This window comes from Dipodomys merriami, unplaced genomic scaffold, assembly GCF_024711535.1.
Source record: "Dipodomys merriami isolate MVZ:Mamm:240054 unplaced genomic scaffold, mDipMer1.0.p SCAF_213, whole genome shotgun sequence".
NCBI lineage: Eukaryota > Metazoa > Chordata > Mammalia > Rodentia > Heteromyidae > Dipodomys > Dipodomys merriami.
This window is the reverse complement of record NW_027203527.1, coordinates 873,724-897,150: the sequence shown is the minus strand read 5'-3', so window position 1 is coordinate 897,150 and position 23,427 is coordinate 873,724. Positions and strand designations below refer to the sequence as shown.

At 41.8% G+C, this 23,427-nt stretch overlaps 1 protein-coding gene across 1 annotated transcript in view; it reads left to right on the top strand.

Annotated features, from left to right (window-relative positions):
• Positions 1 to 23,427, top strand: part of LOC138834381 (ras GTPase-activating-like protein IQGAP2) — a 257,374-nt gene that overhangs the window by 91,175 nt on the left and 142,772 nt on the right. The window contains exon 3 of the mRNA XM_070033008.1: positions 18,044 to 18,200. Within this exon, the coding sequence (XP_069889109.1) occupies positions 18,044 to 18,200 (157 nt within the window). The remainder of the gene's footprint in view (positions 1 to 18,043; positions 18,201 to 23,427) is intronic.

The following is a 23,427-nucleotide window of genomic DNA, read 5'->3' as shown; positions in this document are numbered from 1 at the left end:
TTTGATTTACCTTTCTCTGATGTTTCTATTTTAGTTATGTAGTCCTGTAATGGACTTTTTTTTTGTCAGTCAGGGGTCTTAAACTCTGGGCCTGGGCACTGTCCCTGAGCTCTTCAGCTCAAGGCTAGTGCTCTACCACTTGAGCCACGGCACCACTTCCAGCTTTTTCTGCTTATGTGGAGCTGAGGAATCGAAGCCAGGGCCTCATGCATGCAAGGCAAGCACTCTACCACTGAGCCACCTTTCCAGCTCTCTAATGGACTTTTGCCATTAAGAAAGTATTCCTTTTAAGCTGGGTGCTGGTGGTTCATGCCTGAAATCCTAGCTACTCAAGAGGCTGAGATCTAAGGATCTTGGTTCAAAGCTATAGCCTGAGCAGGAAAGTCCATGAGACTCTTATATCCAATTAACCATAAGAAAGCCTGAAGTGGAGCTGCACTTTGAGTAGTAGCTAACCTTAAGTGAAAAAGCTAAGGGATAGCACCCAGGCCCTGAGTTCAAGCAGTAGTACCAGCACACACACACACACACACACACACACACCAAAAATCACTCCTTTTAAAGAACATTCTAGAAGGAGCACGTTCCCTCTGCAAATTTATGACCATCCTTCTGAGAACATATTCAAGGAGCATACTTTTACTTCCTCTTGAAATACTGTAAACACTTCTGATGTGGTTTCTTCCACGTGTACTGTTTAACTGGTATCTTATGCCTGGCCCCTCAGATACCTAATTGCAAGCTCTATTGCAGTAGATTTTTTTCCGAGGCTAAAGTTATTCTGGATTTATTTCAATTTATGTAAATAATTTAGGTAATTGGTTACATGTGACTGACTAATACTTGTACTCTACCTAGCTACTTTAATACCATCATTGATGCTTTCATCCCTGATCAAAATCTAAAAATCTCATTATTATCTCTTCTTTGTACATGTAGGGTGGGTCTTGTCAAGCCATACAGTCTCAGTAGTTAAAAGACATTTTCAATTTGTTTCCTCTTTCCTAGAATGACCTGAAGTAGTGCTCTATAGCTGTCCATCATGCTCACGTACTATCTGTCATTGAGGTGCTTTGAGGTCACTAGAGATGCTATTTCCTTCTTTTCACTCCCTTTCAGGAACTTGGGAATGTTAGGCTGACTTTGTTGTCTTTAGTTTGCTGTCACCTAAGTCTCAGCTTTGATTTTTTTCCCAGTCACAGTCTCCAGTCACTGAGAAACCTCCTCTTTGCCTATGTAAAGCTGTGTATGAGTATGTTTGCCTATCTATTTAATAATCTGTTTGTGCTGCAACTGCGGTTCAAGAACCAGACTCCATTTGTGTCCATGGCCAGGAAAGACAGCAACATTTGTAGATTTTTCAATCGTAAAGCTGGTTAAGTGGCTTCAGTGTCTCGTAGGTAACCAGTACAGGGAGGTATGGGTGGGCTACCTGGCAGCCTCAAGGTGGGGGTATTGTGAAACCCCGACCAGCCCAGAGTCTTGGGCTGGTAGCATGATTTGTGACTGCATGGAGCTGGCATTGCTGTCGCTCAAGCCTTGTTTCCTGAAACCCAAGAAGCCAGAGTGGACTAGAGGTCTCTAATAACCAGCTCCTGTTCCCTAAACCCCTCACGTGACTCGCCTTGTAGTTTCAGCCAGTCTCTCCCTGTGATCACCAGTCACTTCACCCAAGGCCATCCTGGATGGTTTGCTGGTGAGGCAATAATGTGATGGCCAGTCCTAGAGACAGGCCATCTTGCCTCTTCCCTTCCCAGCTCTTCACTCCCCCTGCAGCTCTCTTCTCCTGCAGAGCTCACCATCGTTTTTGTCCAGATAATTGAGTGAGAAACCTTGTCACTCGCAGTCAATCCTGACAACTTGTGCTTCCTGTCAGAGGAGGAGTGGAGGATGTGAGTGTCTTCGTGTGTGTTTGTCTCCACCGCTTTCCGCTTTCTTTTTGTGTGTCCATCCATCTTTTCTGGTCTGTCTTCTTTTTCCTTAACCAGACATCACATTCACTGGTAGAGTTTTCATTGTGAAAGTTTATTTTCTGGCTTCTTCTAGCCTCTCTGTTCCCAGAAAAGCACCAATCATTTCTTCCTTTCCTCTAAGGATTTGCCACAGATTTTTTTTTTTTTTGTCTCTCTTCTGATGTCTATTTTTAATTCCGAACAAGGATGGCATTGTTCGACAAGTGAAATGGTACTTAACTGTCTGGCTGGAAATTCCTATGTTTTTGAGTGAGAATTCATGGGCTGGTGGTCAGGTGTCCTGTTCGGACCATATTGTAGAAGGAGGCCCTGCAGGCCCCAGGCTGTGGTCTCAAGGTGACCTGTTTTCCTCGTTCTGTTTCAGTCATCACTCCACCCCTGACCAAAGAGCTAATGATAAAATAAACAACCAAATAATAGGAAAAATGGCAATCATTGACAGAAATTTTAACCTGCCTTCTTAAGGTATGGGGACTCTGGGATTTCAGTATGGATCATAGACCAGTTCTCACTTCTGGGGGCCAGAAAACACAGACAAGAACAGGGACATGTGATTGACAGCTTTGGTCTGAGGAAGACACTGTGGGATAGCTGGCTGTAATTACTTATTAATCTCTATATAAAATCAAGGAAGTACAGGCAAGCAAGCACAGCAGCAAGTGCTGCCACCTTGTGAGCTGCTGGCAGTTGGAGCCTTGGGAAGGAAGGACGGGAGAGCAGGCTGTGCTCAGATGGAGGGAGGGCTTGGCCAGCGCTCCTCTGGTGCTGGTACAATCAGAAATCAGAATGGTTTACTTCGTAAGCTTATTTTGTAATCCTGTGTGTACAGAGTGGGTGGTTGCTTAATTAAGTACTGGAAAGCTTTTATTTAGTCATAAGTGCACAGAATTTTTAGAAGTCCAGGGAAAGATGAAAATTAAATCATCCTTCCCAGATCCCCTCCCCAGGGAACATCTCCAAATTGTGAATCTGTGACTATATAGGTAACTAACTATACAGAGCTATAACCACGTACAGTCAGCCTGCTGATCTGTAGGTTCCATGTCTGAGAATTGAACCAACTGAGTATCAAAATTATTTGTTTAGAAAATAAAAAGCTCGGGGGCTGGGAACGTGGCTTAGTGGTAGAGTTCTTGCCTAGCTTGCATGAAGCCCTGGGTTCTATTCTTCAGTACCACATAAGCAGAAAAAGCCAGGAGTGGCACTGTGGCTCAAGTGGTAGAGTGCTAGCCTTGAGCAAAAGAGGCTCAGGGTCAGTGCCTAGGCCCTCAGTTCAAGCCCCAGGCCTGGCAAAAAAAAAAAAAAAGAAAGAAAGAAAGAAAGAAAAAGGAAGAAAAGAAAAACCTCTCAACACATACAGACATTTTTCTTTGTCATTCCCTAAGCAATGCAGTATAACAGTTAATGTTTAGATTGCATTAGATATTATAACTGTTCTAGAGTTATTTTAAAGGTATGACAGGATGCATGTAAGTTAGATGAAAGTGTTTCATACAAGGGGCTTGAGCATTATGCATTTGGTATACTTGAGAAAGGGTACCCTGGAAGCAATCCCATATAAATACCTAGGAGTGACTATGTATGTATATATACAAAGAGTACATATGTAATACACATATACCTATATAACGTACACATATATGTAATGTATAGTTATATAAAGTCACAAATGATATAACCATATCTTGTATAATATAATTGTATAACAAAGCCTATAAAAATGGCTACACACTATATAACATAGTTGTTCACAGATGTGTGCAGCAATGATAATTTCCCAAAACCTTTTAAGCATAAGAAAAACTAGAACCTGGGACCAAACAGCAGTGGGTCATATAAGGCCTCTGGAAGCCAGGGGTATGTCACGGGGAAGATGAATGATTGCCTCTTGGAGGGAGGGGACTAGAGCTAAAATCAAATAACTTTTTAAAAAAACACACTGCATTCTTATCTTCATTTTGCCTTCCTGTTAAAGATCCATCTTTATCACATGCTTGGAAGGGGCTTTAAGAGTCAACAGACCCAGAAGCTGAAGCCAGGAGGAGCAAAGCAGCTCAGAATTCCAAGATGAAAAAGAGCCTAAAAATCTCTCCTTTTTTTTTTTTTTGAGGCTATAGACCCTTGTACATTTCCGCTGAATGTCATCCTGCCATAGACAGAGCTTATAATCTTTGGAGGAGCAAATATGTTTTTTGTGTATGTATCTGAACTCAAGGCCTTGCGTTCTCACTCCACTTTATCATTCATGGCTGGCACTCTGCTGCTTGGGCCATGCCTCTAGTCCAGCTTATTTGGTGGTTAATTAAATGAAGTCTAGGTAGACTTTTCTGCCCCATCTGGCTTCAAAATTCAATCCTCAGATCTCAGTCTCTTGAGTAGTTAGGAGTATTGACATGAACCACTGGTATCTAGCTTAAAAGCAAGTAACTTTTCGGGAGCCAACACAAACCAGTGTCCATTATGTGCCTAGTGTGAGGAATGTGGTCAGCTCAGCTTTTATATTAGATATCCTATTGTCTATCAGGGGTAGGCATCATTTTAAGGAATAACTGTCACATGTTAGAGCAGTAGTCCCTTCCTAATCTGTGATAAAAATGGACTTTTAGCAATAAGGTAGAATGAGTACTAAGAATGCAGTGGGTTATTTTTTAAGTTATTTTGATTTTATCTCTAGTCCCCTCCCTCCAAGAGGCAACCACTCATCTAAAAACAACATTTAGGTTGGTGTGTATTCTTTCTATGTATCTTCTGTGTGTGTGTGTGTGTGTGTGTGTGTGTGTGTATTTAATCTATGTAAAGGATATGACTCTTTCGTTTTGCTCCTTAGCCTTTTTTTTCCCAAGTAGGCTAAAGTTTTGATGCAATTTGTTAAGTGTGAATCTTTTTGCGGCTTCCTTGCTTTGTAGGGCAAAACTCACTCAGTGTTTGAAAGCAGTTGAAGCAATTATGATGACTTTTATCCTACTTTTCTTCTTATCTCAATTTTTTTATCATGAACATTTCAAGAGAATTTAGGCCTGCATTAACTCATGCTTGTAATCCCAGCTATTCAGGAGACAGAGATCAGAAGGATCACAGTTCAAGGTTAAGCTAGGCAAACAGTCAGCAAGATCCTATCTTGGTAAACAGAGTTTGGTAGTGTATGCCAGTCATCCCAGGTACTATAAAGATTGTAGTCTGAGGCCAGGCCCAGGCAAAAATGTGAAACTCTAACTAAAAAAGAACTATAGCAAAAAAAATCAGCCTAGGGTCATAGCTCAAATGGCAAGTGTCTGTATAGCAAGCAGAAGGCCTTGACTTTAAATCTCAAAACTGCTAATTAAGTAAATAAGTAAGTAAAAACAAATTTAGGAAACCGTAGAATTCCACTAAACCTAATATATCAACTTTTCTTTTCATACATGGATTGGAATGACACAAATACACAAGTTTTATATTGTTTTATAATTTACTATATCACCTGCTCTCTGTTTTACTAAGCTGTCATAAAATTTAATGCTGCATAGTATTTTATATACATGATACAGAATGAGTTCATAATCCCTGCAGTCATTGGACTTCAAAGTTTGTTTGTTGATTGGGTAATTGCTTTTGACAGTACTAGGTTTGAACTCAAGGTCTCACACTTGCTAGGCAGGTGCTACCAGTGAGCCACATCTCCCACTGAAGTTAATTTTTTTTTTTTTGGTTGGTTATGGGACTTGAACTCTGGGCCTGGGCGCTGTCCCTCAGCAATTCAGCTCAAGGCTAGTAGTGCTGTACTACTTGAGCCACAGTGCTACTTCCGGCTTTTTCTGCTTATGTGGTGCTAAGGAATCGAACCCAGGGCCTCATGCATGCAAGGCAAGCACTCTACCACTGAGCCACCTTCCCAGCCCCCTGAGTTAGTTTTTTTTATTGTGAAAATACTGTACAGAGGGGTTACAATTACATGGTCAAGATAATGAGTACATTTCTTATCAAGCATTGTAGCCTCCTCCTTTGTTTCCCCTTCCCATCCCTTCCCATCCTCCCCCCGAAGTTAGTTTTTTAATGTGATTGTAATTAATATCCTCATACAGTTGGTCCCCAGAGTTGGTCTTTGTGCTGTTGATGTTCTTCTATTATTTAGCCAGAGTAGGATTAGAAATTCTAGAGTGAAAATACAATTCTTCTCTGGCCCAGAGTGGAAGGTGCCACCTCTTGATTCTTGCTATACTCTCAGAAACAAAATACAAGACTCTTGTCTTCTGTCTAAATGGTCCCTGGTTTGTTTTTAGTGTGTTATGTTTAGAGCAGTCGCCATGGGAATTGATCTATTCAGTGTCACAGTGGTCAGGGGAGAGAGAGAAAAGAGAGAGAGAGAGAGAGAGAGAGAGAGAGAGAGAGAGAGAGAGAGAGAGAGAGAGAACTCCTGCTCTGTCTCAAGTTCTGGAGAGAACCATCTGTTACCTGTATTGTGCATCCTTTCCAGGCAGCCATTGCATCTGGCACCGGAGAAGCGTGGGCTTCATCATCGGTCCTTCCACTCACCATGGTAGGGGTTGGCAGGAGTGTTGCTGTGCCCCGCACTTCAGTCTGACCTTCATGAACTATGAACTGTAACAAAGAATAAACACAAGAATAGAAAATCCATACTCAGGTGCTCCTGTGTGCTCCTCCAGTGTTCTTGTGGAAGGAAGTTTAAAAGTGGCTTACTGCTTACAAAGATCATGTGTTGGTGAAGAGGAAAAAGAAGAGGTGGGCGAAGAGGGTGGGAGGCATTTGCAGGAACATATGTTGGATTCTTTTCATTCTCCTCTGGGTCACAATGATTGATGGCATCTAGTGAGACCCCGTTTGTCACTTCCTTGGTACAGCTGGTGGTGGGGGTAGGGAAAAATCAATACAGGCTGGGCCAAGGATGGTAAGATACAGCTAGAAGAGGGATGGCTCTGAGTCTGGCATTCACACACATTACTCTCAGTTGTATTTTCCAATAAAAATTGTCTTGTGCCCTTACTTTGAACTACCTGTGGAGAGCTGTTTTTCTCTTAGTCGTTTAGACTGTAGGAATCCATGGCCATGTTCATTGAACATAAGACACCTGTAGTTTAAGGGGAGAAAGATAAATAGAGCCATTCAGGATACATCTTCTGCATTTGTTGAAATATGGCCTGCCATAACTATGACATTCTCTCTTGTTCTAGAATGCCCAGGTATTGGCAGGCATTTGTGATTCACATCTATAATCCTATCTGTTCAGGAGACTGAGATCTGAGGGTCATAGTCCGAGGCCAGGCTAGTCAGACAAATTTGGGAGACTCTTATGTGCAGTTAACCAGCAACCAGAATTGACTGGTAGAACACCAGCCTTGATTGAGAAAACTAAGGGAACACAGGAGTCTCTGAGTTCAAGCCCTAATGCTAGCACACGTGCGTACACAAATACAAAAGTTGGTGTTTAATACTTTATTTTTTAATAATTTTTATTGAGATTAGGTGATTACATAAATTTCACAGTATTTTGGGATAGTGATACTTAAAGTCGCAGACATATTTTAACCTTCACAAGGCAAATTGTCATTATCATGGTCTATAATGTTTGTACATTCTATGAGCTTTGACAATACAATTATTTCTTTCACATCAGGTGATAGGTACATTTCTTTCCTTTTGCTTAGTGTAAGCTGTTCCCTCTTTCCCTCTCTTTCCCTCCCTCCCATCGTTGCCCTTGAGTTGCTTAGTTTGTTTTGATCTATGACTGGTGCAGGTGATGGGCCCCTCTGTTGTATATTTTCCCCTGTTTCCCTCTGATTCTATGTCTTCCTCCTAGCTTCCCTCAGATGTGCATATATATATATATATATATATATATATATATATATATATATATATATATATATATGTGGTGGAGAACATGGAGTCATTTAGAAATGATACAACAAATTAGAGTGGAGGTCCTTTGTTTCTTGAGTCCTGTTTACTTTGTCATATCTCCTTACATTTTGGATTTAACATCCACATATCAGGGAGACCATGTGCCATTTGTCTCTCTGCTCTTGGCTTACCTTGCTCAACATGATTTGTTCTAGCTGCATCCATTTCCCTGCGAATGCCATTATTTTGTCCTTTCTAATGGTTGCATAGTATTCCATTATATATGGGTACCACAATTTTTGGATCCATTCATCTCTAGTGGGGCATCTAGGTTGTTTCCATATCTTAGCTATTGTAAACAGTGCTGCAATGAACATGGAGGTGCATGTGTCCTTGTATCCTGGTTCCTGTTGCTCAGGGTGGATGCCTAGGAGTAGTATGGCTGGGTCATAGGTGTTTAATAATTTCACATGGAAGATTTGGTTGGGGAGTAGTAATGAGCTTTCAAAGGGGGTATTCAAAGGCAGGAAGGAATTAGGACAAATTAGGAAAATTTACAATGACCTTTGGAAGCTTTCTGCTTTCATTTTCCTGCCCACACTGGTGCAAATAAATGCTTAAAATGCAAGAATGAAGATGATTTTGTGGTTAGATTAGATACACAATGCAAACCCAGGAAGGAGAATCTGCTTCCTCAAATCATAAACTGATATTCAGGCCAAATGTAGGGGGAAGCCTTCAGTGAGCATTGGTTGCCAGGAATCTGCTGTCACATGTTTTTGGTTTTGTCCTCTCTACTCCCCCCCCCTCCCCCCGCACCAAGCTCCTGTTTATCTTGCAGAATGGGGAAGCACTTTGCACTGCACGTGGACAAGATTTGTCACAAGTTCCCAGGGAGCTCGGTTCTTGGAGGCCTTTGGACAACTTGTTTTCCTGTAGGGTGTTGTATGCCCCAGCAGTCTCTACCCAGAAGACTCACTCTCAAATGCTTAGGCGAAGTGGCCAGGCCACTCCCATAGGCAGCATGAAGTGTCCACTTGAAGCTGATACTTTCTTACCTCCTTTTCATTTCTTGATTATGAATGGCTCTGTGTATATCTGTGTATATGTACATGGACAGGGCTTTGTGCTCTCACATGGCTTTTTCACTCAAAGCTGGTTGCCCTACCCCTTGAGCCGTGCCTCCACTTCTGGCTTTTTCTTGGTTAACTGGAGATAAGAGTCATTTGGATTTATTTGCCCAGCTGGCTTCCAACCTCAATCCTCTCTTGAGCAGCTAGGATTACAGTCATGACCTACCAGCTCCCAGATTCAAAAAAACAATTGTTTTTTGAGCACCTATTACATGTGTGGTACTTTTTCACTATTGGGATTCCACATGAAATATTTATTTTTACTATTATTATTATTATTATTTTGCTGGTCCTGGGGCATGAATTCAGGTCCTGGGCACTGTCCCAGAGTTTATTTTGCTCAAGACCAGCAACTCTACCACTTGAGCTACAACTACACTTCTAGCTTTTTCTGAATGGTTTATTGGAGATAAGAGTCTTGTGGACTTTCGTGCCAGGACTGGCTTTAAACCTGAGTAGTTAGGATTTCAAGTGTGAGCCACCAGCACCTGGCTTATTCTTATTTTTTATAACAGTGCTGTGAAGCAGCTAGTGTTATACCCAATTTCCTGAGAAAGGAAATTGTGGCCCAGAGAAGATGGTTGTACCCCTAGTCACTCATGATTGATAACTGGCAGAACCAAATGTGAAGCCAAGTTGTCAGGAGCTCAAAGTCCAATGTGTAGCTGAACCCCACAGATGTTACTGGAACTGGTGGTCAAAGGGTATACTCAGCTTCATCTTGTAGAAAAGCTTTACACATGTAAAGCTTGCTTTGAGAAAACCTAGTTTAGATCTGAACTGGCTTCTTTTTAGTTAGAGAGGCTATCAGTGATATCTCCCTTCATGATGCCTCCATGTTGTCAGAGCAGAGTGGAGTATAGTAGAGATGTCCTGTGGAGCTGATAACAGATGTACATCACAGCTCAACTGCTTATGGGCTTTGTGATCCTGAGCAGGTTGTCTTCAAGCCTCTCCTTGCTTTTCTTTTTCTTTTACATTTATTGTGAAGATGATACACAGAGGGGTTACAGTTACATAAGTAAGGTAATGAGTACATTTCTTTTCGAATGGTGTTACTCCTCCCTTGTTTTCTCCTGTTTTCCCTTCTCCCAGATTCCGCCCCCCCAACCCTAGTTGTAAAGTTCATTTCCAGCATAGTGTCTTGTGAGTATCACTGTTGCATTGGTTCACCCTGTGTCCCACTGTTTCTGTGATTCCCCTTCCCTTTCCCAAACCAGATAAACTTATATACAAGACAAAGGGTACCAAAATAAAAAACAGTGACCACAGGGAATAAACCAGAGGGGGGAAAATGAAAGAAAAAAAGATATAACTGAAAACAGTACACTAAAAAAGAAAAGAAAAGAAAAAAACCCTCTTGTTTCCATGTCTTAGAGTTCATTTCGACTAGCATCATTTTATATGGTCATATGCACAAGCTATTGGGCTATTGTGATCCTCTGCTAGTACTCTCTTAGGCATATACTAATTATTACAAATGAGGGAAACCATGGAACCCATGTTTCTTTGGTTCTGGCTTACCTCACTTAATATAATTTTGTCCAAGTCTTTCCATTTCCTTACGAATGGGGTGATGCCATTCTTTCTGATGGAAGTGTAGAATTTGTTGTGTATCTCCTTGCTTTTCTAGTCAAGGACAAGGACCTTGATCTCATCAGGTTAGTGTAAGAATGCATTCATGTAAGTGCCAAGTACCTGCTAAATGCTAGTCTGTGTATGCTGCGTAGCTGAGCTGCATCTGTTAACAGTGGGCGTTAACCAGTATGGTGGGAGCCTGGCTCTCATGAACACACATGAATATTTACATAGACCCTAATTACCATTCAGGTCTGTAATTTGTGTTTGGTAACAGAATTGCATTTGCAGGGGAGGAGTGCATTCACTAAGAGAGTGGGACAGGCTGTGATGACAACTCCTGTTGACATGGTCTGGTTGCTGCTTGCAGGTCTGTATCACAAACCAAGTCCCGCTGAGGAGCAGATGCCCGCAGTGAACTATCTTAGCAGTGGATCCATGGGTGGCACTAGGGTATGAACAGCTATGATAGTCGCCACCAATGGCTTTCTGTGTACCAGCCACTAACTTCCATTCACTCTCAACCACTTGCCAAAGCAGGATTTTTTAGGCCACTTAGAGGGTAGGGAACTGAGACTCTGGTTAATAAGTCAGTTAGCCCAGGGCTACAGGACTCAGAGCCTTGCTTCAGTCTTATGTGCTGTGTGCTAGTCAAGACCACCAGCATTCTCACTCCTATGAGTTATACTCAGAGTGGGCCAGCCAGTCCAACAGAGAAACACATCAAACAGAGTGGAGAGTTCAACCCTGGCTGAACATCCCTAACCAAAATACTTTAAAACACACATGCACACACACACACACACACACAGTATTCCTGATCAATAGTTCTACCTTGAAGGCATTTATTTCATACAGCACTTATATGATAGAGGCCAAGATTCTAATGGGTGGTTTTCTGAATAATAACTTGGATAGCACTGTCCTAACAACTCTGCAATTCGTCCATGTTCTATGAGGCACAGCATGCATGTAGAATGGATTGGTTGGCCCAGGATTATTGTGTGTTTCTATTTGGTTGGTTGGATGGTTGTTTTCTATCTTGCAAGACAAAATATTATTTTCCTTTTTGGCCTTAACCTAAAATTAGACATTTTTTCCTTTCTCTCTCCTTTCTTTGTCTCCTAACTTGCTTATTCTTTTTCCTCCATTCTCATTTGGATCAGACCATGTACATTTACATGTAGAGTTATTTATGGAAACTAACTTACACACACACACACACACACACACACACACACACACACACACACACACACACACACACACACACACACACACACACACACACACACACACACACACACACACACACACACACACACACACACACACACACACACACACACACACCCAGGTTGAAGAGAGACTGCTTGAATAATAGAAAGATAACTCTTCTTGCTTCCATCTTGTTCCTATGTGCTTTAAGTTTCCCTGCAAAGAGGAGAAAATATAAGCAATACTGATAGGGTCCCTCACACAAGCAGGAAGGTGGGGCTCTCTGTTGCCCATAAGTGTTTGTAAGAACTACTTCAGCTTCTGCTTTGGGATGAAATATTCCCATCTGGCTGTTGTAGGCCAGAATAAGGAACAGGAAAGAAATGGTGATGGCAGGAGTGGAGGGAGGGAAGGAAGGCCAGTTTTGAGGTTTGATTTGAGTGGATTTTTAGGCTAAATTTGACAATGGTCTCTTGACAGCACAGGAACTCTTGCTAGCTTGATTTTATGTATGTGTGCTTTATGAACTGTCCATACCTAAATCATAGGCATAGATCATTAGACTAGAATCAAGAGTTTAGAAGTAAATGCTTTCTTTTCTAGTTAATTGATTTTCCATAAAAGTACCAACAGTTGTAGCATTTTCAGCCATGGTACTGAGATAAGCGTGTATCTACATGCAAGGGAATGATAATAAACCTTTGCCTCATACCACATACAAGAAGTATGCAAAAATGGATCAAAGAAATTGAAAAGATACCAAAAGATGGAAAGACTTCCCCTGCTCTTAGAATAGCAAGAATAATATGAAAATGACCATGTTACATAAGCCCTCTACAGTTTCAAAATCTCAATGTTATTCTTTGCAGAAAATGAAAAGGCAATCCAATATTCATATGGAAGCATAAAAGACCCTAAAAAGCAAAAGTAATCCTGAGTAAAAAAAAAAAAAGCAATATGGTAGGTATCACAATATGAGATTTCAAATTATACTACAGAGCCATAGTAACAAAAGCAGCATGGCACTCACACAAAATCAGACCTGATGAAGGCTAGTGGAACAGAAGTGAATCCAGAAATGAAACCAGACAGCTATAGCCATCTAGATTTTAGCAAAGAAGCCAAAAATATATACTGGAGAAAAGAAAAACCAGTCTCTTCAACAAATAGTGTTGGTAAAATTGTCTATCTAAATCTAGGCACTGGTGGCTCACACCTATAATCCTAGCTACTCAGGAGGCTGAGATCTGAAGATCGCTGTTCAAAGCCAGACCAGACAGGAAAGTCCGTGAGACTCTTATCTCAATAAACCATCAGAAAACCGGAAGTGGCGCTGTGGCTCAAGTGGTAGAGTGCTTGCCTTGAGCTGAAGAGTTGAGGGACAGTGCCCAGGCCCAGAGTTCAAGTTCCACAACTGACAAAAAACAAAACAAAACAAAACTAGCTCTCTACATGCAGAAGACTGGAACTAGATCTATCTCTTAACCATGTGCAAAAAACCAACTCCAAATGGATCAAAGATCTTAATGTCACATTTAAAACTATTCCAGGAAAACACAGAGAAAACTCTAGAAGGTATAGGCACAGGTAATTATTTTCTGAGTAAGATTCAAGTGTCTAGAAAAATAAGAGTAAGAATTGATAAGTAGGATGTCATCAAATAAAAACAGTTTTTTTTTTCACATCAAAAGAAACCAATTACCAGAATCAAGAGACAACTCACAGGGAGAGGGAGAAACTCAACATTGTAACTGGGGTAATAGAGACCCCTTAGCAGCTTATGATATTCTTTCCCCTAGCAGTTGTGTGGCTTTGGGGTTTTTCAGTACCTCAGAAAAGCTGCAAAATCATCTGAGAAAATCATTAGAATCTGAGAAAAATACCAAAACCTCAGCTACAAATAGTAATCCTAACAGCAGCTCTTCCTTATTGGGGGAGGGGGAGACTATCAATTAAATAATATTTTCTATAAAGCATCAAATCCAGTATTAGGATAGTGCCCTGTAATACTAGTTCTTGATAATAATGGCACCATTCTTTTACAGTCAGTGAAGCCCAATGTTGCAAACCTGAAACATTTAGTAATCACTTTGTCATCAATTTTACCATGTAGTTGAGATACTGTATTGCGAAGTACTGTGAATCTTTCCCATGATCACCATGTGTTGGGTACTTACTATGAGTAAACAGGTTTCCAGGTGTAAATAAATTAGTTATAAATATTTTTACATATTAACATAATCTGTATCAAGATATAGCTTTTGTCTTTGAGCAGTTTAAAATATTGTAAATAATAGTCATGGATACACACACAGACACAGACACACACACACAGACACACACACACACACACACATGTGCATACTTTGGTGCTGGGGTTTGAACTCAGGGCCTTGAGCTTGCTATGTAAGTACCCAAACACTTCAGCCACACCCATGGCTACTTTTTTTGGTACCAGTATTGAAACTTGAACTCAGGGCCTCCTGCCCTTGCCCGCTTTTTCTCTCAAGGCTGGTACACTTGTGCCATGCCTCTACTTCCAACTTTTTGCTAGTTAATTAGACTGAAGCATCCTGGGGATTTTTGGTGCTTGAGTTGGTTTTGAACCTTGCTACCTTGCTACTTAGCTTCCTGAGTAGCTAAAATTACTGGTGTGATGAAGTTTTGGGGATCATCATTGTTTTAAGCCAATTGCACACATTTAATAACATTAGACAAAATTTAATATAGTTCTGTCATTTTTTAAAGCAAGCTCAGGCCTAAATTTTTATACATTAGAGCTTATTGTTTTCACACCCTGCCTCATTCACCCAGCTGTCAGCATGTCCCACAGGTAGCATTCCAGCTACCCGTGTCCACTTACCTCCTTTCCCGCCAGTTACCAGTCACAAAGTTGTAACAGTGCATTTGTATGTTGCTGTATAGAAGGCAATTTTTAAAATTTTCCCCAAGATTATTTGCAAACAATTGCTTGGAAACAGCTTGTGTTTGGGTGTGAGAAAGCTTAGAATCTTGGTTCTGTAGTTTGGATGTAGACGACCACGTGTAAAAAACTTGGTCCCCAGCCAGTACTGTTGAAAGGTGCACCATACCTACTTTTCAGAGGAAGGGCCTCGTGAGAGGTCCTAAGGTCACTGCTAGCAGGCCCCTGATGGGTTTTAGGGCCCTAGCCCATCCTCTGCTTTGCTTTCTGACCATGAAGTAAATAGTTTGTTCCATTACATTCTCCGCTTCATTACCATCTGCCCCACCCCCCACCTTACAAGAAGCCCTAATCCATGGTTCTACCCAATCTTAAACAGAAATATTCTACTAAACGGAAATCTTTTTATTTTCCTTTATTTATTTTGTTATACAAAGGATTTTTTTGCTGGGATGGAGGGGAGGGGATGGGTAATGGTGTCACTGATGGCAACTGAACTCAGAACCTCAAATGTACTAAGCAGGTGCTCTACCATTTGCACCATAACCTGTCTTTTTTGCTTTTATTTTTCCGATAGGATTGTGGCTGGTCTAGAATTGCAATTTTCTCTTCTCTAAATTATTGGGATGACAGGCATGTACCACCACTGTTTCCAACTTTTTTTTTTTTGTCAGTCATGGGACTTGAACTCTAGGCCTGGGTGCTATCCCTTGACTCTTCAGCTCAAGGCTAACGCTCTACCACTTGAGCCACAGCACCACACTCAGTTTTCTGGTGGTTAATTGGAGATAAGGGTCTCATGGACTTTCCTGCCCAGGCTGGCTTTGAACCACAATCCTCTGAGTAGCTGGAATTACAGGTGTGAGCCGCTGACGCCCGGCTACCAACTTTTTTTCTTTTTTCTTTTTGAGACAGGGTCTTGCTGGTTGGATTTGGACTTCAGATTCTCTCACCTCTACCTCTGAAGTGCTGGGATTATAGCAAGTGCTACCACATACAAACTGCCCAGCTTTCTTTCTCCTCTTCTGCCTCCTTTTTTTTTTTTATTAAGATTTTTCTTCTATGTTTGTTGTCCAAGTTGGCCTTAAACTCCCGATTCTCCCACCTTAGTCTTCAAAGTAACTCATATTACTGTAGCCAGCTAAACCTTCTCTTTTTATAAGTTGACTACCAAGTCTTCCATCTGGTCTAGGACATTGACTCTTAACCTGGACTAATTTTTTTTAGACAATATTCTTGTTGATTTTTTAACAGGTATATTGTACTTTTACTTGAGTTTATTTGAAGCAAGGATCAAATAAAGGATGTTACAGTCAAGAAGGTTGTAGCTCCTTCTTACCATCCCTGCCTCTTGAGCAGAGGAAGGAACTCTAACAGTCACCCTATTACCAGGTGACTCTGTTCTGGTGCAGTTTCCTTCTCAGCGCTCCCTCTCCCTTGCTAGTAATATCTCTCTTTTCTAAGCTCCCACCACGTCCCATTACGGTTTCCTTGAAATATCTTCTTAGTTTCCCTTTTTCCCACTTCTTCCCCTCTAATCCAGCTCCTCAGCAGTGTCTCCAGACATCCATTATACAGATTAATTGGCTGTAATTACCCCTGTCAGTGAGTCATGCCTCTTCTGTGAAGCTGCCAGGAACTCTCTCCTTCCTAGACAACAATGGAGCCCCGCTTCACTGCTGATCCCCAGCCTCTTTTCTTCCTGTGAGCCCCCCACAAAGCCCAAAGTCTTCTTGGTTTCTCCCACTAGTCTGCCATCTTTCTTATATAGCTTTGCTTTGCTCAGCTGCCTAACTGTGAACTCTCTCTCTGCCTATTCTCCAGGCCGAGTCCAGCCCCCCACCATACCCAGCCTTCTTGGCGTTTCCTTAGTTTGTTAACCCGCTGACCATTCTTCACTCCCAAATTTCTTGTTAGGCTCTGATGTGTGGCAGTGAACACAAGGTTCTCCCTAAAATGGTTCTCTGGGTTTTCTTGGAATGACACTGTCTTCTCTCAATTTTATATACAGATATCTGTGTGTGTGTGTGTGCGCGCGCGCGCGCGTGTGCATGTGCATGTGTGCATGAATATATTGTTAAGATCAAGCCCAGGGTCTCAAGCATACTAAGAAGTCAATTGTGTTTACTGTTATTCAAACACAAGACTTATGTTTATATTTTTCTGATATATTCCATTTGTATAAAGTCTAGAAAACCGTCATTGCCTCCTTTGTACTTATTAAGAGTCTGTAGGCCCTTTGCAAGATAACATCCAGATCCTGCTGACATCTTAGATCAGGATGCGTTGTTACAATTGTCACCCAGGAAGTGGTGCTGTGGCTTAAGTGATAGGGTGCTTGCCTTGAGCTGAAGAGCTGAGGGACAGCGCCCAGGCCCAGAGTCAAGCCCCATGACCAACCAAAAAAAAAAAAAAAGTTTAAGAAGTGGTGCTGTGGCTCAAGTGATAGAGTGTGCTAGCCTTGAGCTGAAGAATTGTCACACAGTGGTGAGGAGACCCCAGATTGTGAATGGTCTCCAGGTAGTCTTGCGGGGTGGTGGAGGGAGGGCATATGGTACTCACACCAAGCGTTAGGTTTGAGTGGGGGTCAGTGCCTGGGTGGCAGGGAGGGAGAAGTTCCCACTGAGAGCTGCACACCTGCCTTTCAGGTATTGCAGTAGGTGATAATTACTCAAGAGCAGATCAGCAGAGCATTACCCTCCTGTCCCTGGCAGACTCCACGGACTCCAGTGTGAAATGTGAACTGGCTTGGCTTCTCTCCCACTTTCTGTCCTTCAGCCATGAATGACCTCTGTGCTGTTGTCCTAAAATCCTAGCACAATGTCCTAAGACTTCATGTGACCTCTAAACCATTTTTTGAGACTCCAGTAGGTACCGTATTTCCCCCCAAATGCAAATATGTTTAGTACATTTCTGGTTTAGGGGAAAGGAGTGAATGTTGTTTAAAGACAGCTGATCTTTCAAAACTTCTCACGCCCATTTTCCCTGCCTTGCTGCCTTTCCCGAGACTCCTTTCTGAGCCCAGACAACTACAGAGATGTACTTTGGACTATGTTCTTCTCCCAAGCCACAACCTCTACAAAATTGCCTCTGCTGAAGGCTCATAAACCGAGAATTATATTTTCTTTAATGTCAGCAGAACTAATTCCACCCATACAAAATGGCTTGGCCTCCTTCCTTCCTTGGCATGGAAGAGTATTGGCAGAGACTCAAATAGAGATGAAGTGCCGTGGTGAGTTGGTGGCTCTGGGCTCTTATTCCCCCTGGTCATCCCTGTCCAAATGTAAAGTAAAGATGTTGGGGGGTTGTGCTTTCTTAATGTCTCCATTTACATCAAGTCACCCAACTGGAATCACTTTAATGCTTTCAATTCTTTTTAGGTGGATGGAAGTCTGCTTAGTTGAAGAATTGCCACCAACCACTGAACTGGAAGAAGGGCTCCGGAATGGAGTTTATCTTGCAAAGTTAGCCAAGTTCTTTGCCCCGAAAATGGTATCAGAGAAAAAGATCTACGATGTGGAACAAACACGTTATAAGGTAACCAGGAGCTAATTGGTTTGGGCTTCTAGCTGAAAGTGTAAGTTTGATATTTCATTTCCTTTTTTGCCCTCTTTTTATTGCTACTGTTTCTATAATGAGTTGGGCTATGGTGCCCTTGGTCTGGGAGCCTGTTAGCAATCATTCCTGAGCCTGCCTCAGTTTTTAAAAAAGCAAAGTGTTTCCATTTCCTGACCCAGGCTGAGAGACCTCTGATGTTTGGGGTTTTTCTTATGTCGCCCTCATGTTTCCTTCTTGGAGGTCATCTGTAACTTTATGATGGCCAGTAAATGTGAAAGTGGGGACATGGGATGCCTTCTTTTTTTCCCTCCTTAAACCACCCACTCAGTTTATTACTCCTTAAGTTCTTGTCAAGGAAGGAAATACTCAGCTGAGACTTGAACCTGTGGGCCTCAAGAATTAAGGGCAATGAGGTAATGTTCAAATAAGAATTCTCCATTTGCTGTTTCAAAGTGAGACTAACCTTTTTGTATTATGAATGGTTTTATGGCTAACACCACCACCACTATTATTTAAATTTGGAAGGAGCTGGGGGGCTTAAATAAAATCATAATAAATTCACAAGAAAAAGTCCTGATCTCCTAAAGAGATGTTTTATAATTGTACAAATAAAATGTTATTTTGCTTTAACCTAATTGAAGGAAAATGTATATAGATGATACAGAACTAGCCTTGAGTCCGTAAGTAGTGAAGTTGGATGATGAGTACATAGGAATTGGTTATATTACACTGCCGCCTTTTTTATGTTTGAAATTTTCCACTAAAACGTGAGAGAGGGAAACACTGATACCAGCCTACAAGGCTTCTGCCTTAGTGACGTCTCTTTAGAAGGGAATTTAAAATGCATAGTGTTCTATTCTGAATGTGTGACCTCTTGTTTACTACAGACCAAGAGTGCTAAAGCCTGCTTGAAACTTGATTTTATTCTTTTCATGCGTTTAAGGGTTGTGGTGGCAATTGCTGCTTTGATTGATTTATGGTGCTAGTGATCAAAACCACGATCTTGCATATACTAGGCAAATGCCCCACCAATGAATTTCACCCTCAGCCCATATTTAGTTCTTTATATCAAGTGTGTGTGTGTGTGTGTGTGTGTGTGTGTGTGTGTGTGTGTGTGTGTGTGTGTGTGTGTGTGTGTGTGTGTGTGTGTGTGTGTGTGTGTGTGTGTGTGTGTGTGTGTGTGTGTGTGTGTGTGTACTGGGACTTCAACTTAAAGCCCGAATACTGTTTCTTAGCTTTTTGGCTCAAGCCTAGTACTCTACCATTTGAGCCACAGCTCTACTTTCAGATTTTTTTGGTGGTAAATTGAAGCTAAATGTCTCTTGGACTTTCCTACTTGGGATAACTTCAATCCTCAGATCTCAGCCTCCAGAATTGTGAGGGTTATAGGCATGTACCACTGGTGCCTGGCTTTATATCAATATTTTTTATCTGCAACTCTTTAAAAGTTACTTGTCTTACACTAAATATTGTTTCTCTTAGAGTTTCAGGGACAATATGGGAAATAATTGAAATAGAAAGAGTGGGAAATATATTTTAGAGAACATATTTTAAAATGCATATAATGAATTCAGATCAAATGTTCACATAATCATTAAGGCTCAACAGTAGATAGTCACTTGACAGATTTCTTTGGGAACCATGTTCATTGCCAAGAAAAAAAAAACAATAACTAAGCACAAGTTTGTGCCTTGATTATTTCAGGAATATGTGCTGGTGTTTGTTAAAGGAAGTTTGGATTCATGATGCCATATTCCTCCTCAAATCCTATTCCTTATAGCCTTTCACAAAACTTTACTAAGACAGTGTTCTAGGAAGCCAGAATTAATGCTTAAAAAGTTGTGGAAAATAATTTTAGGAGAATGGAGAAGCACAGGAAAATAAAAACAACTCTATCACTACCCACAAAATAAACATGTAACCACATTTTATATTTTGGTTCCTCTTCCTCCTCCACTTCTTTCTCCTCCACTTCTTCCTCCTCCCTTTTCTTCTCCTTCTTTTCCTCAATGTTCCTACGATGGTTATTATTAAGACCTTGATCTGTTTGTGCCTGTGTGGATTTGCTGATAAAGTGTAGTTGGGCTTGGTGTTGGCCTGGTCTGGAAGGGGAAGTTAGACATTTCTCTTTGACTTTGAGAGCTGGTTCTCTTCTCCCTCAGGTCATCCAAGACCTTGGGTATCAGTGTCTCCTTCCAGATCATCTCTGAACTCCCATGACAGTTTCCCCAAGGCTACTGGAGCTGGGGGCATCCTTTGGGATCACGTGCTTAAATGAACATCAGCCTCTCCTGGGGATGGATCTGACAGGGAACCTAATAGTCTTGATGCCTTATTGAAAGAAAATACCTGCAGGACACAGGCAGGTGGTGACACCCCTGAGCAAAGCAACACAGGGGAGAGAAGCATTCTGTACGACAGTCCCCTACCCCTACCTAACCAGGCCTTTGGAAGTCTGGACTACACACATGCCATGTGGGTGAGGGCCAGGGGGAGGGAGGTGGCAGAAGGAGGGGGGCTGTTGCCAGCTGTGGCGTGGGAGCTCCTCCATGCTGCTGAGCTGCCAGAAAAACACAGGACAAATGGAATCTACCCTTCCATGCCATCGCTGGAGAACAGAGCTTTTTCTCTACTTTAATAAGCCCTTGAAAGTGCCCAGTGTTCTGGATAGAAATGTTTAGTCGTTTTCCAGGTGATTGTAAAATTTTTATTTTTGCTCTTTGATTTTGCTGAACTTTGTGCGTGGGGTAAGGTCAAGGGGCAAGGGGTGAGCGAATGAAGTGGAGAAGAGTACAGTCAAGAGCCAATGTATATCCTGCAAAATTAACAAGAGTGAGAGAAGGCGTGGCGAGGGGACAGATGGGTGAGAACTTGGTGACATGGATCAAGATATATGCAAGATGTATTGATAGGTTTATGAATACGTAAGTGTATGAATGCTTTGTTAAAATGCCTACTCCTTTGTAAAACTACTTAAAGATAATAATACTAAAATAAACTTTAAAAAAAACTGGGGCTGGGAAGATGGCTCAGTGGTAGAGCGCTTGCCTTGTATGCATGAGGCCCTGGGTTCGATTCCTCAGTACCACATACACAGAAAAAGCCAGAAGTGGTGCTGTGGCTCAAGTGGTGGAGCACTAAGCCTTGAGCTGAAGAGCTGAGGGACAGCTCCCAGGCCCAGTGTACAAGCCCCACGACTGGAAACAAACAAACAAACAAAAAACAACCTTTAGGGATTTTTCATTTCTTATATAAAAATGAAAAGAGACCAACCTTTATGAATTAGCACTTTAGCTTCCTATTCTCATGTTCTTCAGGGCTAGTACATCACATGGCCGCTTTCTAAGGAATCCTAAGTCATGGGACTGAAGCAAAGATGTTGAGAAAGACAATGAACACCAGCCTGGGCCCAGCCCTTGAAATGCCATCTGGAAACAATGAGTTAGTGAACTTAGGCTCTTGCTACGGGATCTGTTTAGGCTGCAGCAGTAAAGCATGACCCTCCTGTTGGACACAGTGTCCCCACAGCAAGGCCATGTCCCTGAGCCCTGAAGGACACATTCATAGCTATCAATTGGCAAATACAAATTTGCTGTTACCCCATCTCTTTTTGTTGCCCAAGCCGTGTAAGCCCTGTTCCCTCTAACCCCTAAATCGAGTTAGAAAGTTCCTAGGTATTATAGCTAAGTGTTCTTTCCATGGCCAGGTGTGAGCACATGACCATGCCAGGTGCACTTGACACCCAGCACTGTCTCTCTCGCACATGAGGCAGAGGGAAGATTGTTTTATCTTGTAGGCAAGAGCCACATATGCTCTCTCTTCTCTGTCTTCAGGGAATGCTGCAGGGGCTGGACCTTGGCCAGTGCTTGGGAAATGGTTGGGTAAGGGAAAGGAAAACAATAGTTTCCAATATGCAGAGGCCGTCATTGTTTTCTGTCTTTTCTGTTTGGGTAGATACTCATTTTAGGTGCTTAGACAGAGGTTGACGTTCTTCCTGAGTGTACCGCTCAGGTCTCCTTCAGGGCCACCTGGTATATAAAACCTGTGCCCCTGCCTCCACTCAGATGCTAAGTCAGGATCCCCTGGCCTGGGACCCAAGAAGTTCTAATGATAATAGTTCACCTGAGGTAGATTCTTTGTTCAGGCTCTACTAAGATTTGAGACCATTTCTTTAATAGATAAGCACTCATAGACTAAACCATAACAGTATTATAGGGAAAGGAATAGAGTTATACCATGGTAGAAATACATAGATTGACATTTTAATCTGAAAAATCAGAAAGTAGAAATGCTCTGAAATCTGAAATCTTGAGCACCAGCAATGTTCAAAGTGATTTGGATTTGTAAGCATTTTGGATTTTAGATTGGGAGATTAGAGATGTTCTTAGGTTTTTTGTGCTTTGTTTTGTTTTGTTTTGCTCCAGGGTCTTGCTCTATAGCTCAGGCTGGCTGGAACTCATGATCTTCCTGCCTTTACCTAATGAGTTCTGGGTTGAGAGGCATGTACTGCCATGCATAGCCTCAACCAGTAAAATCTATACAAATACTCTAAAATTCCAAAATTTTTGAAATCTGAAATACTTTTGATCCCCAGGATGTCAGATAAAGAATATATACAATATATGTATTATATGTTTATATTATATATATACATATGTGTGTATATACACCCCCCACATATATATATGTATATATATGCACATATATTTCGTCCATACAAATACCTGCACTATGCCAGGCACTGTCTGGGCACTAATAGCAGAATGGCCCTGATGTTATTGTATTTGTAGTTGAAGAGACAGACCATAAGTAAAAAGCTGTGACTAGCGATGGGTATATGAAGGGAAGGTGGCATCCAGCATTACTGATAGCTACCAATGGCAGGGATGGGCTGTGAGGAGGTTGACTCTGGGGCTGGAAAGGTAAGAAAACCATCTACCCACAGGCAGGGTAGGGAGTGAGAAGAACATTCAGAGAGGTGTCAGGTGGTGAGATTCCAGGAAGACAAGAGCTTGACCACACCTGCAGAGCTGAATAGCTATGACAAGGAACAGTGGAAGTGGGGAGTGGAAAGGCAAGATAGCATCAGGGGGTCTGGTGGCCACCCAGAGGATGGCCAGGTCACCTGCAGAGGAAGAGGTAGGAAACATTAAACCGAAACAATGTGTGTGCTTTAGACACATCCACTGCTTTGCAGGCAATGGTG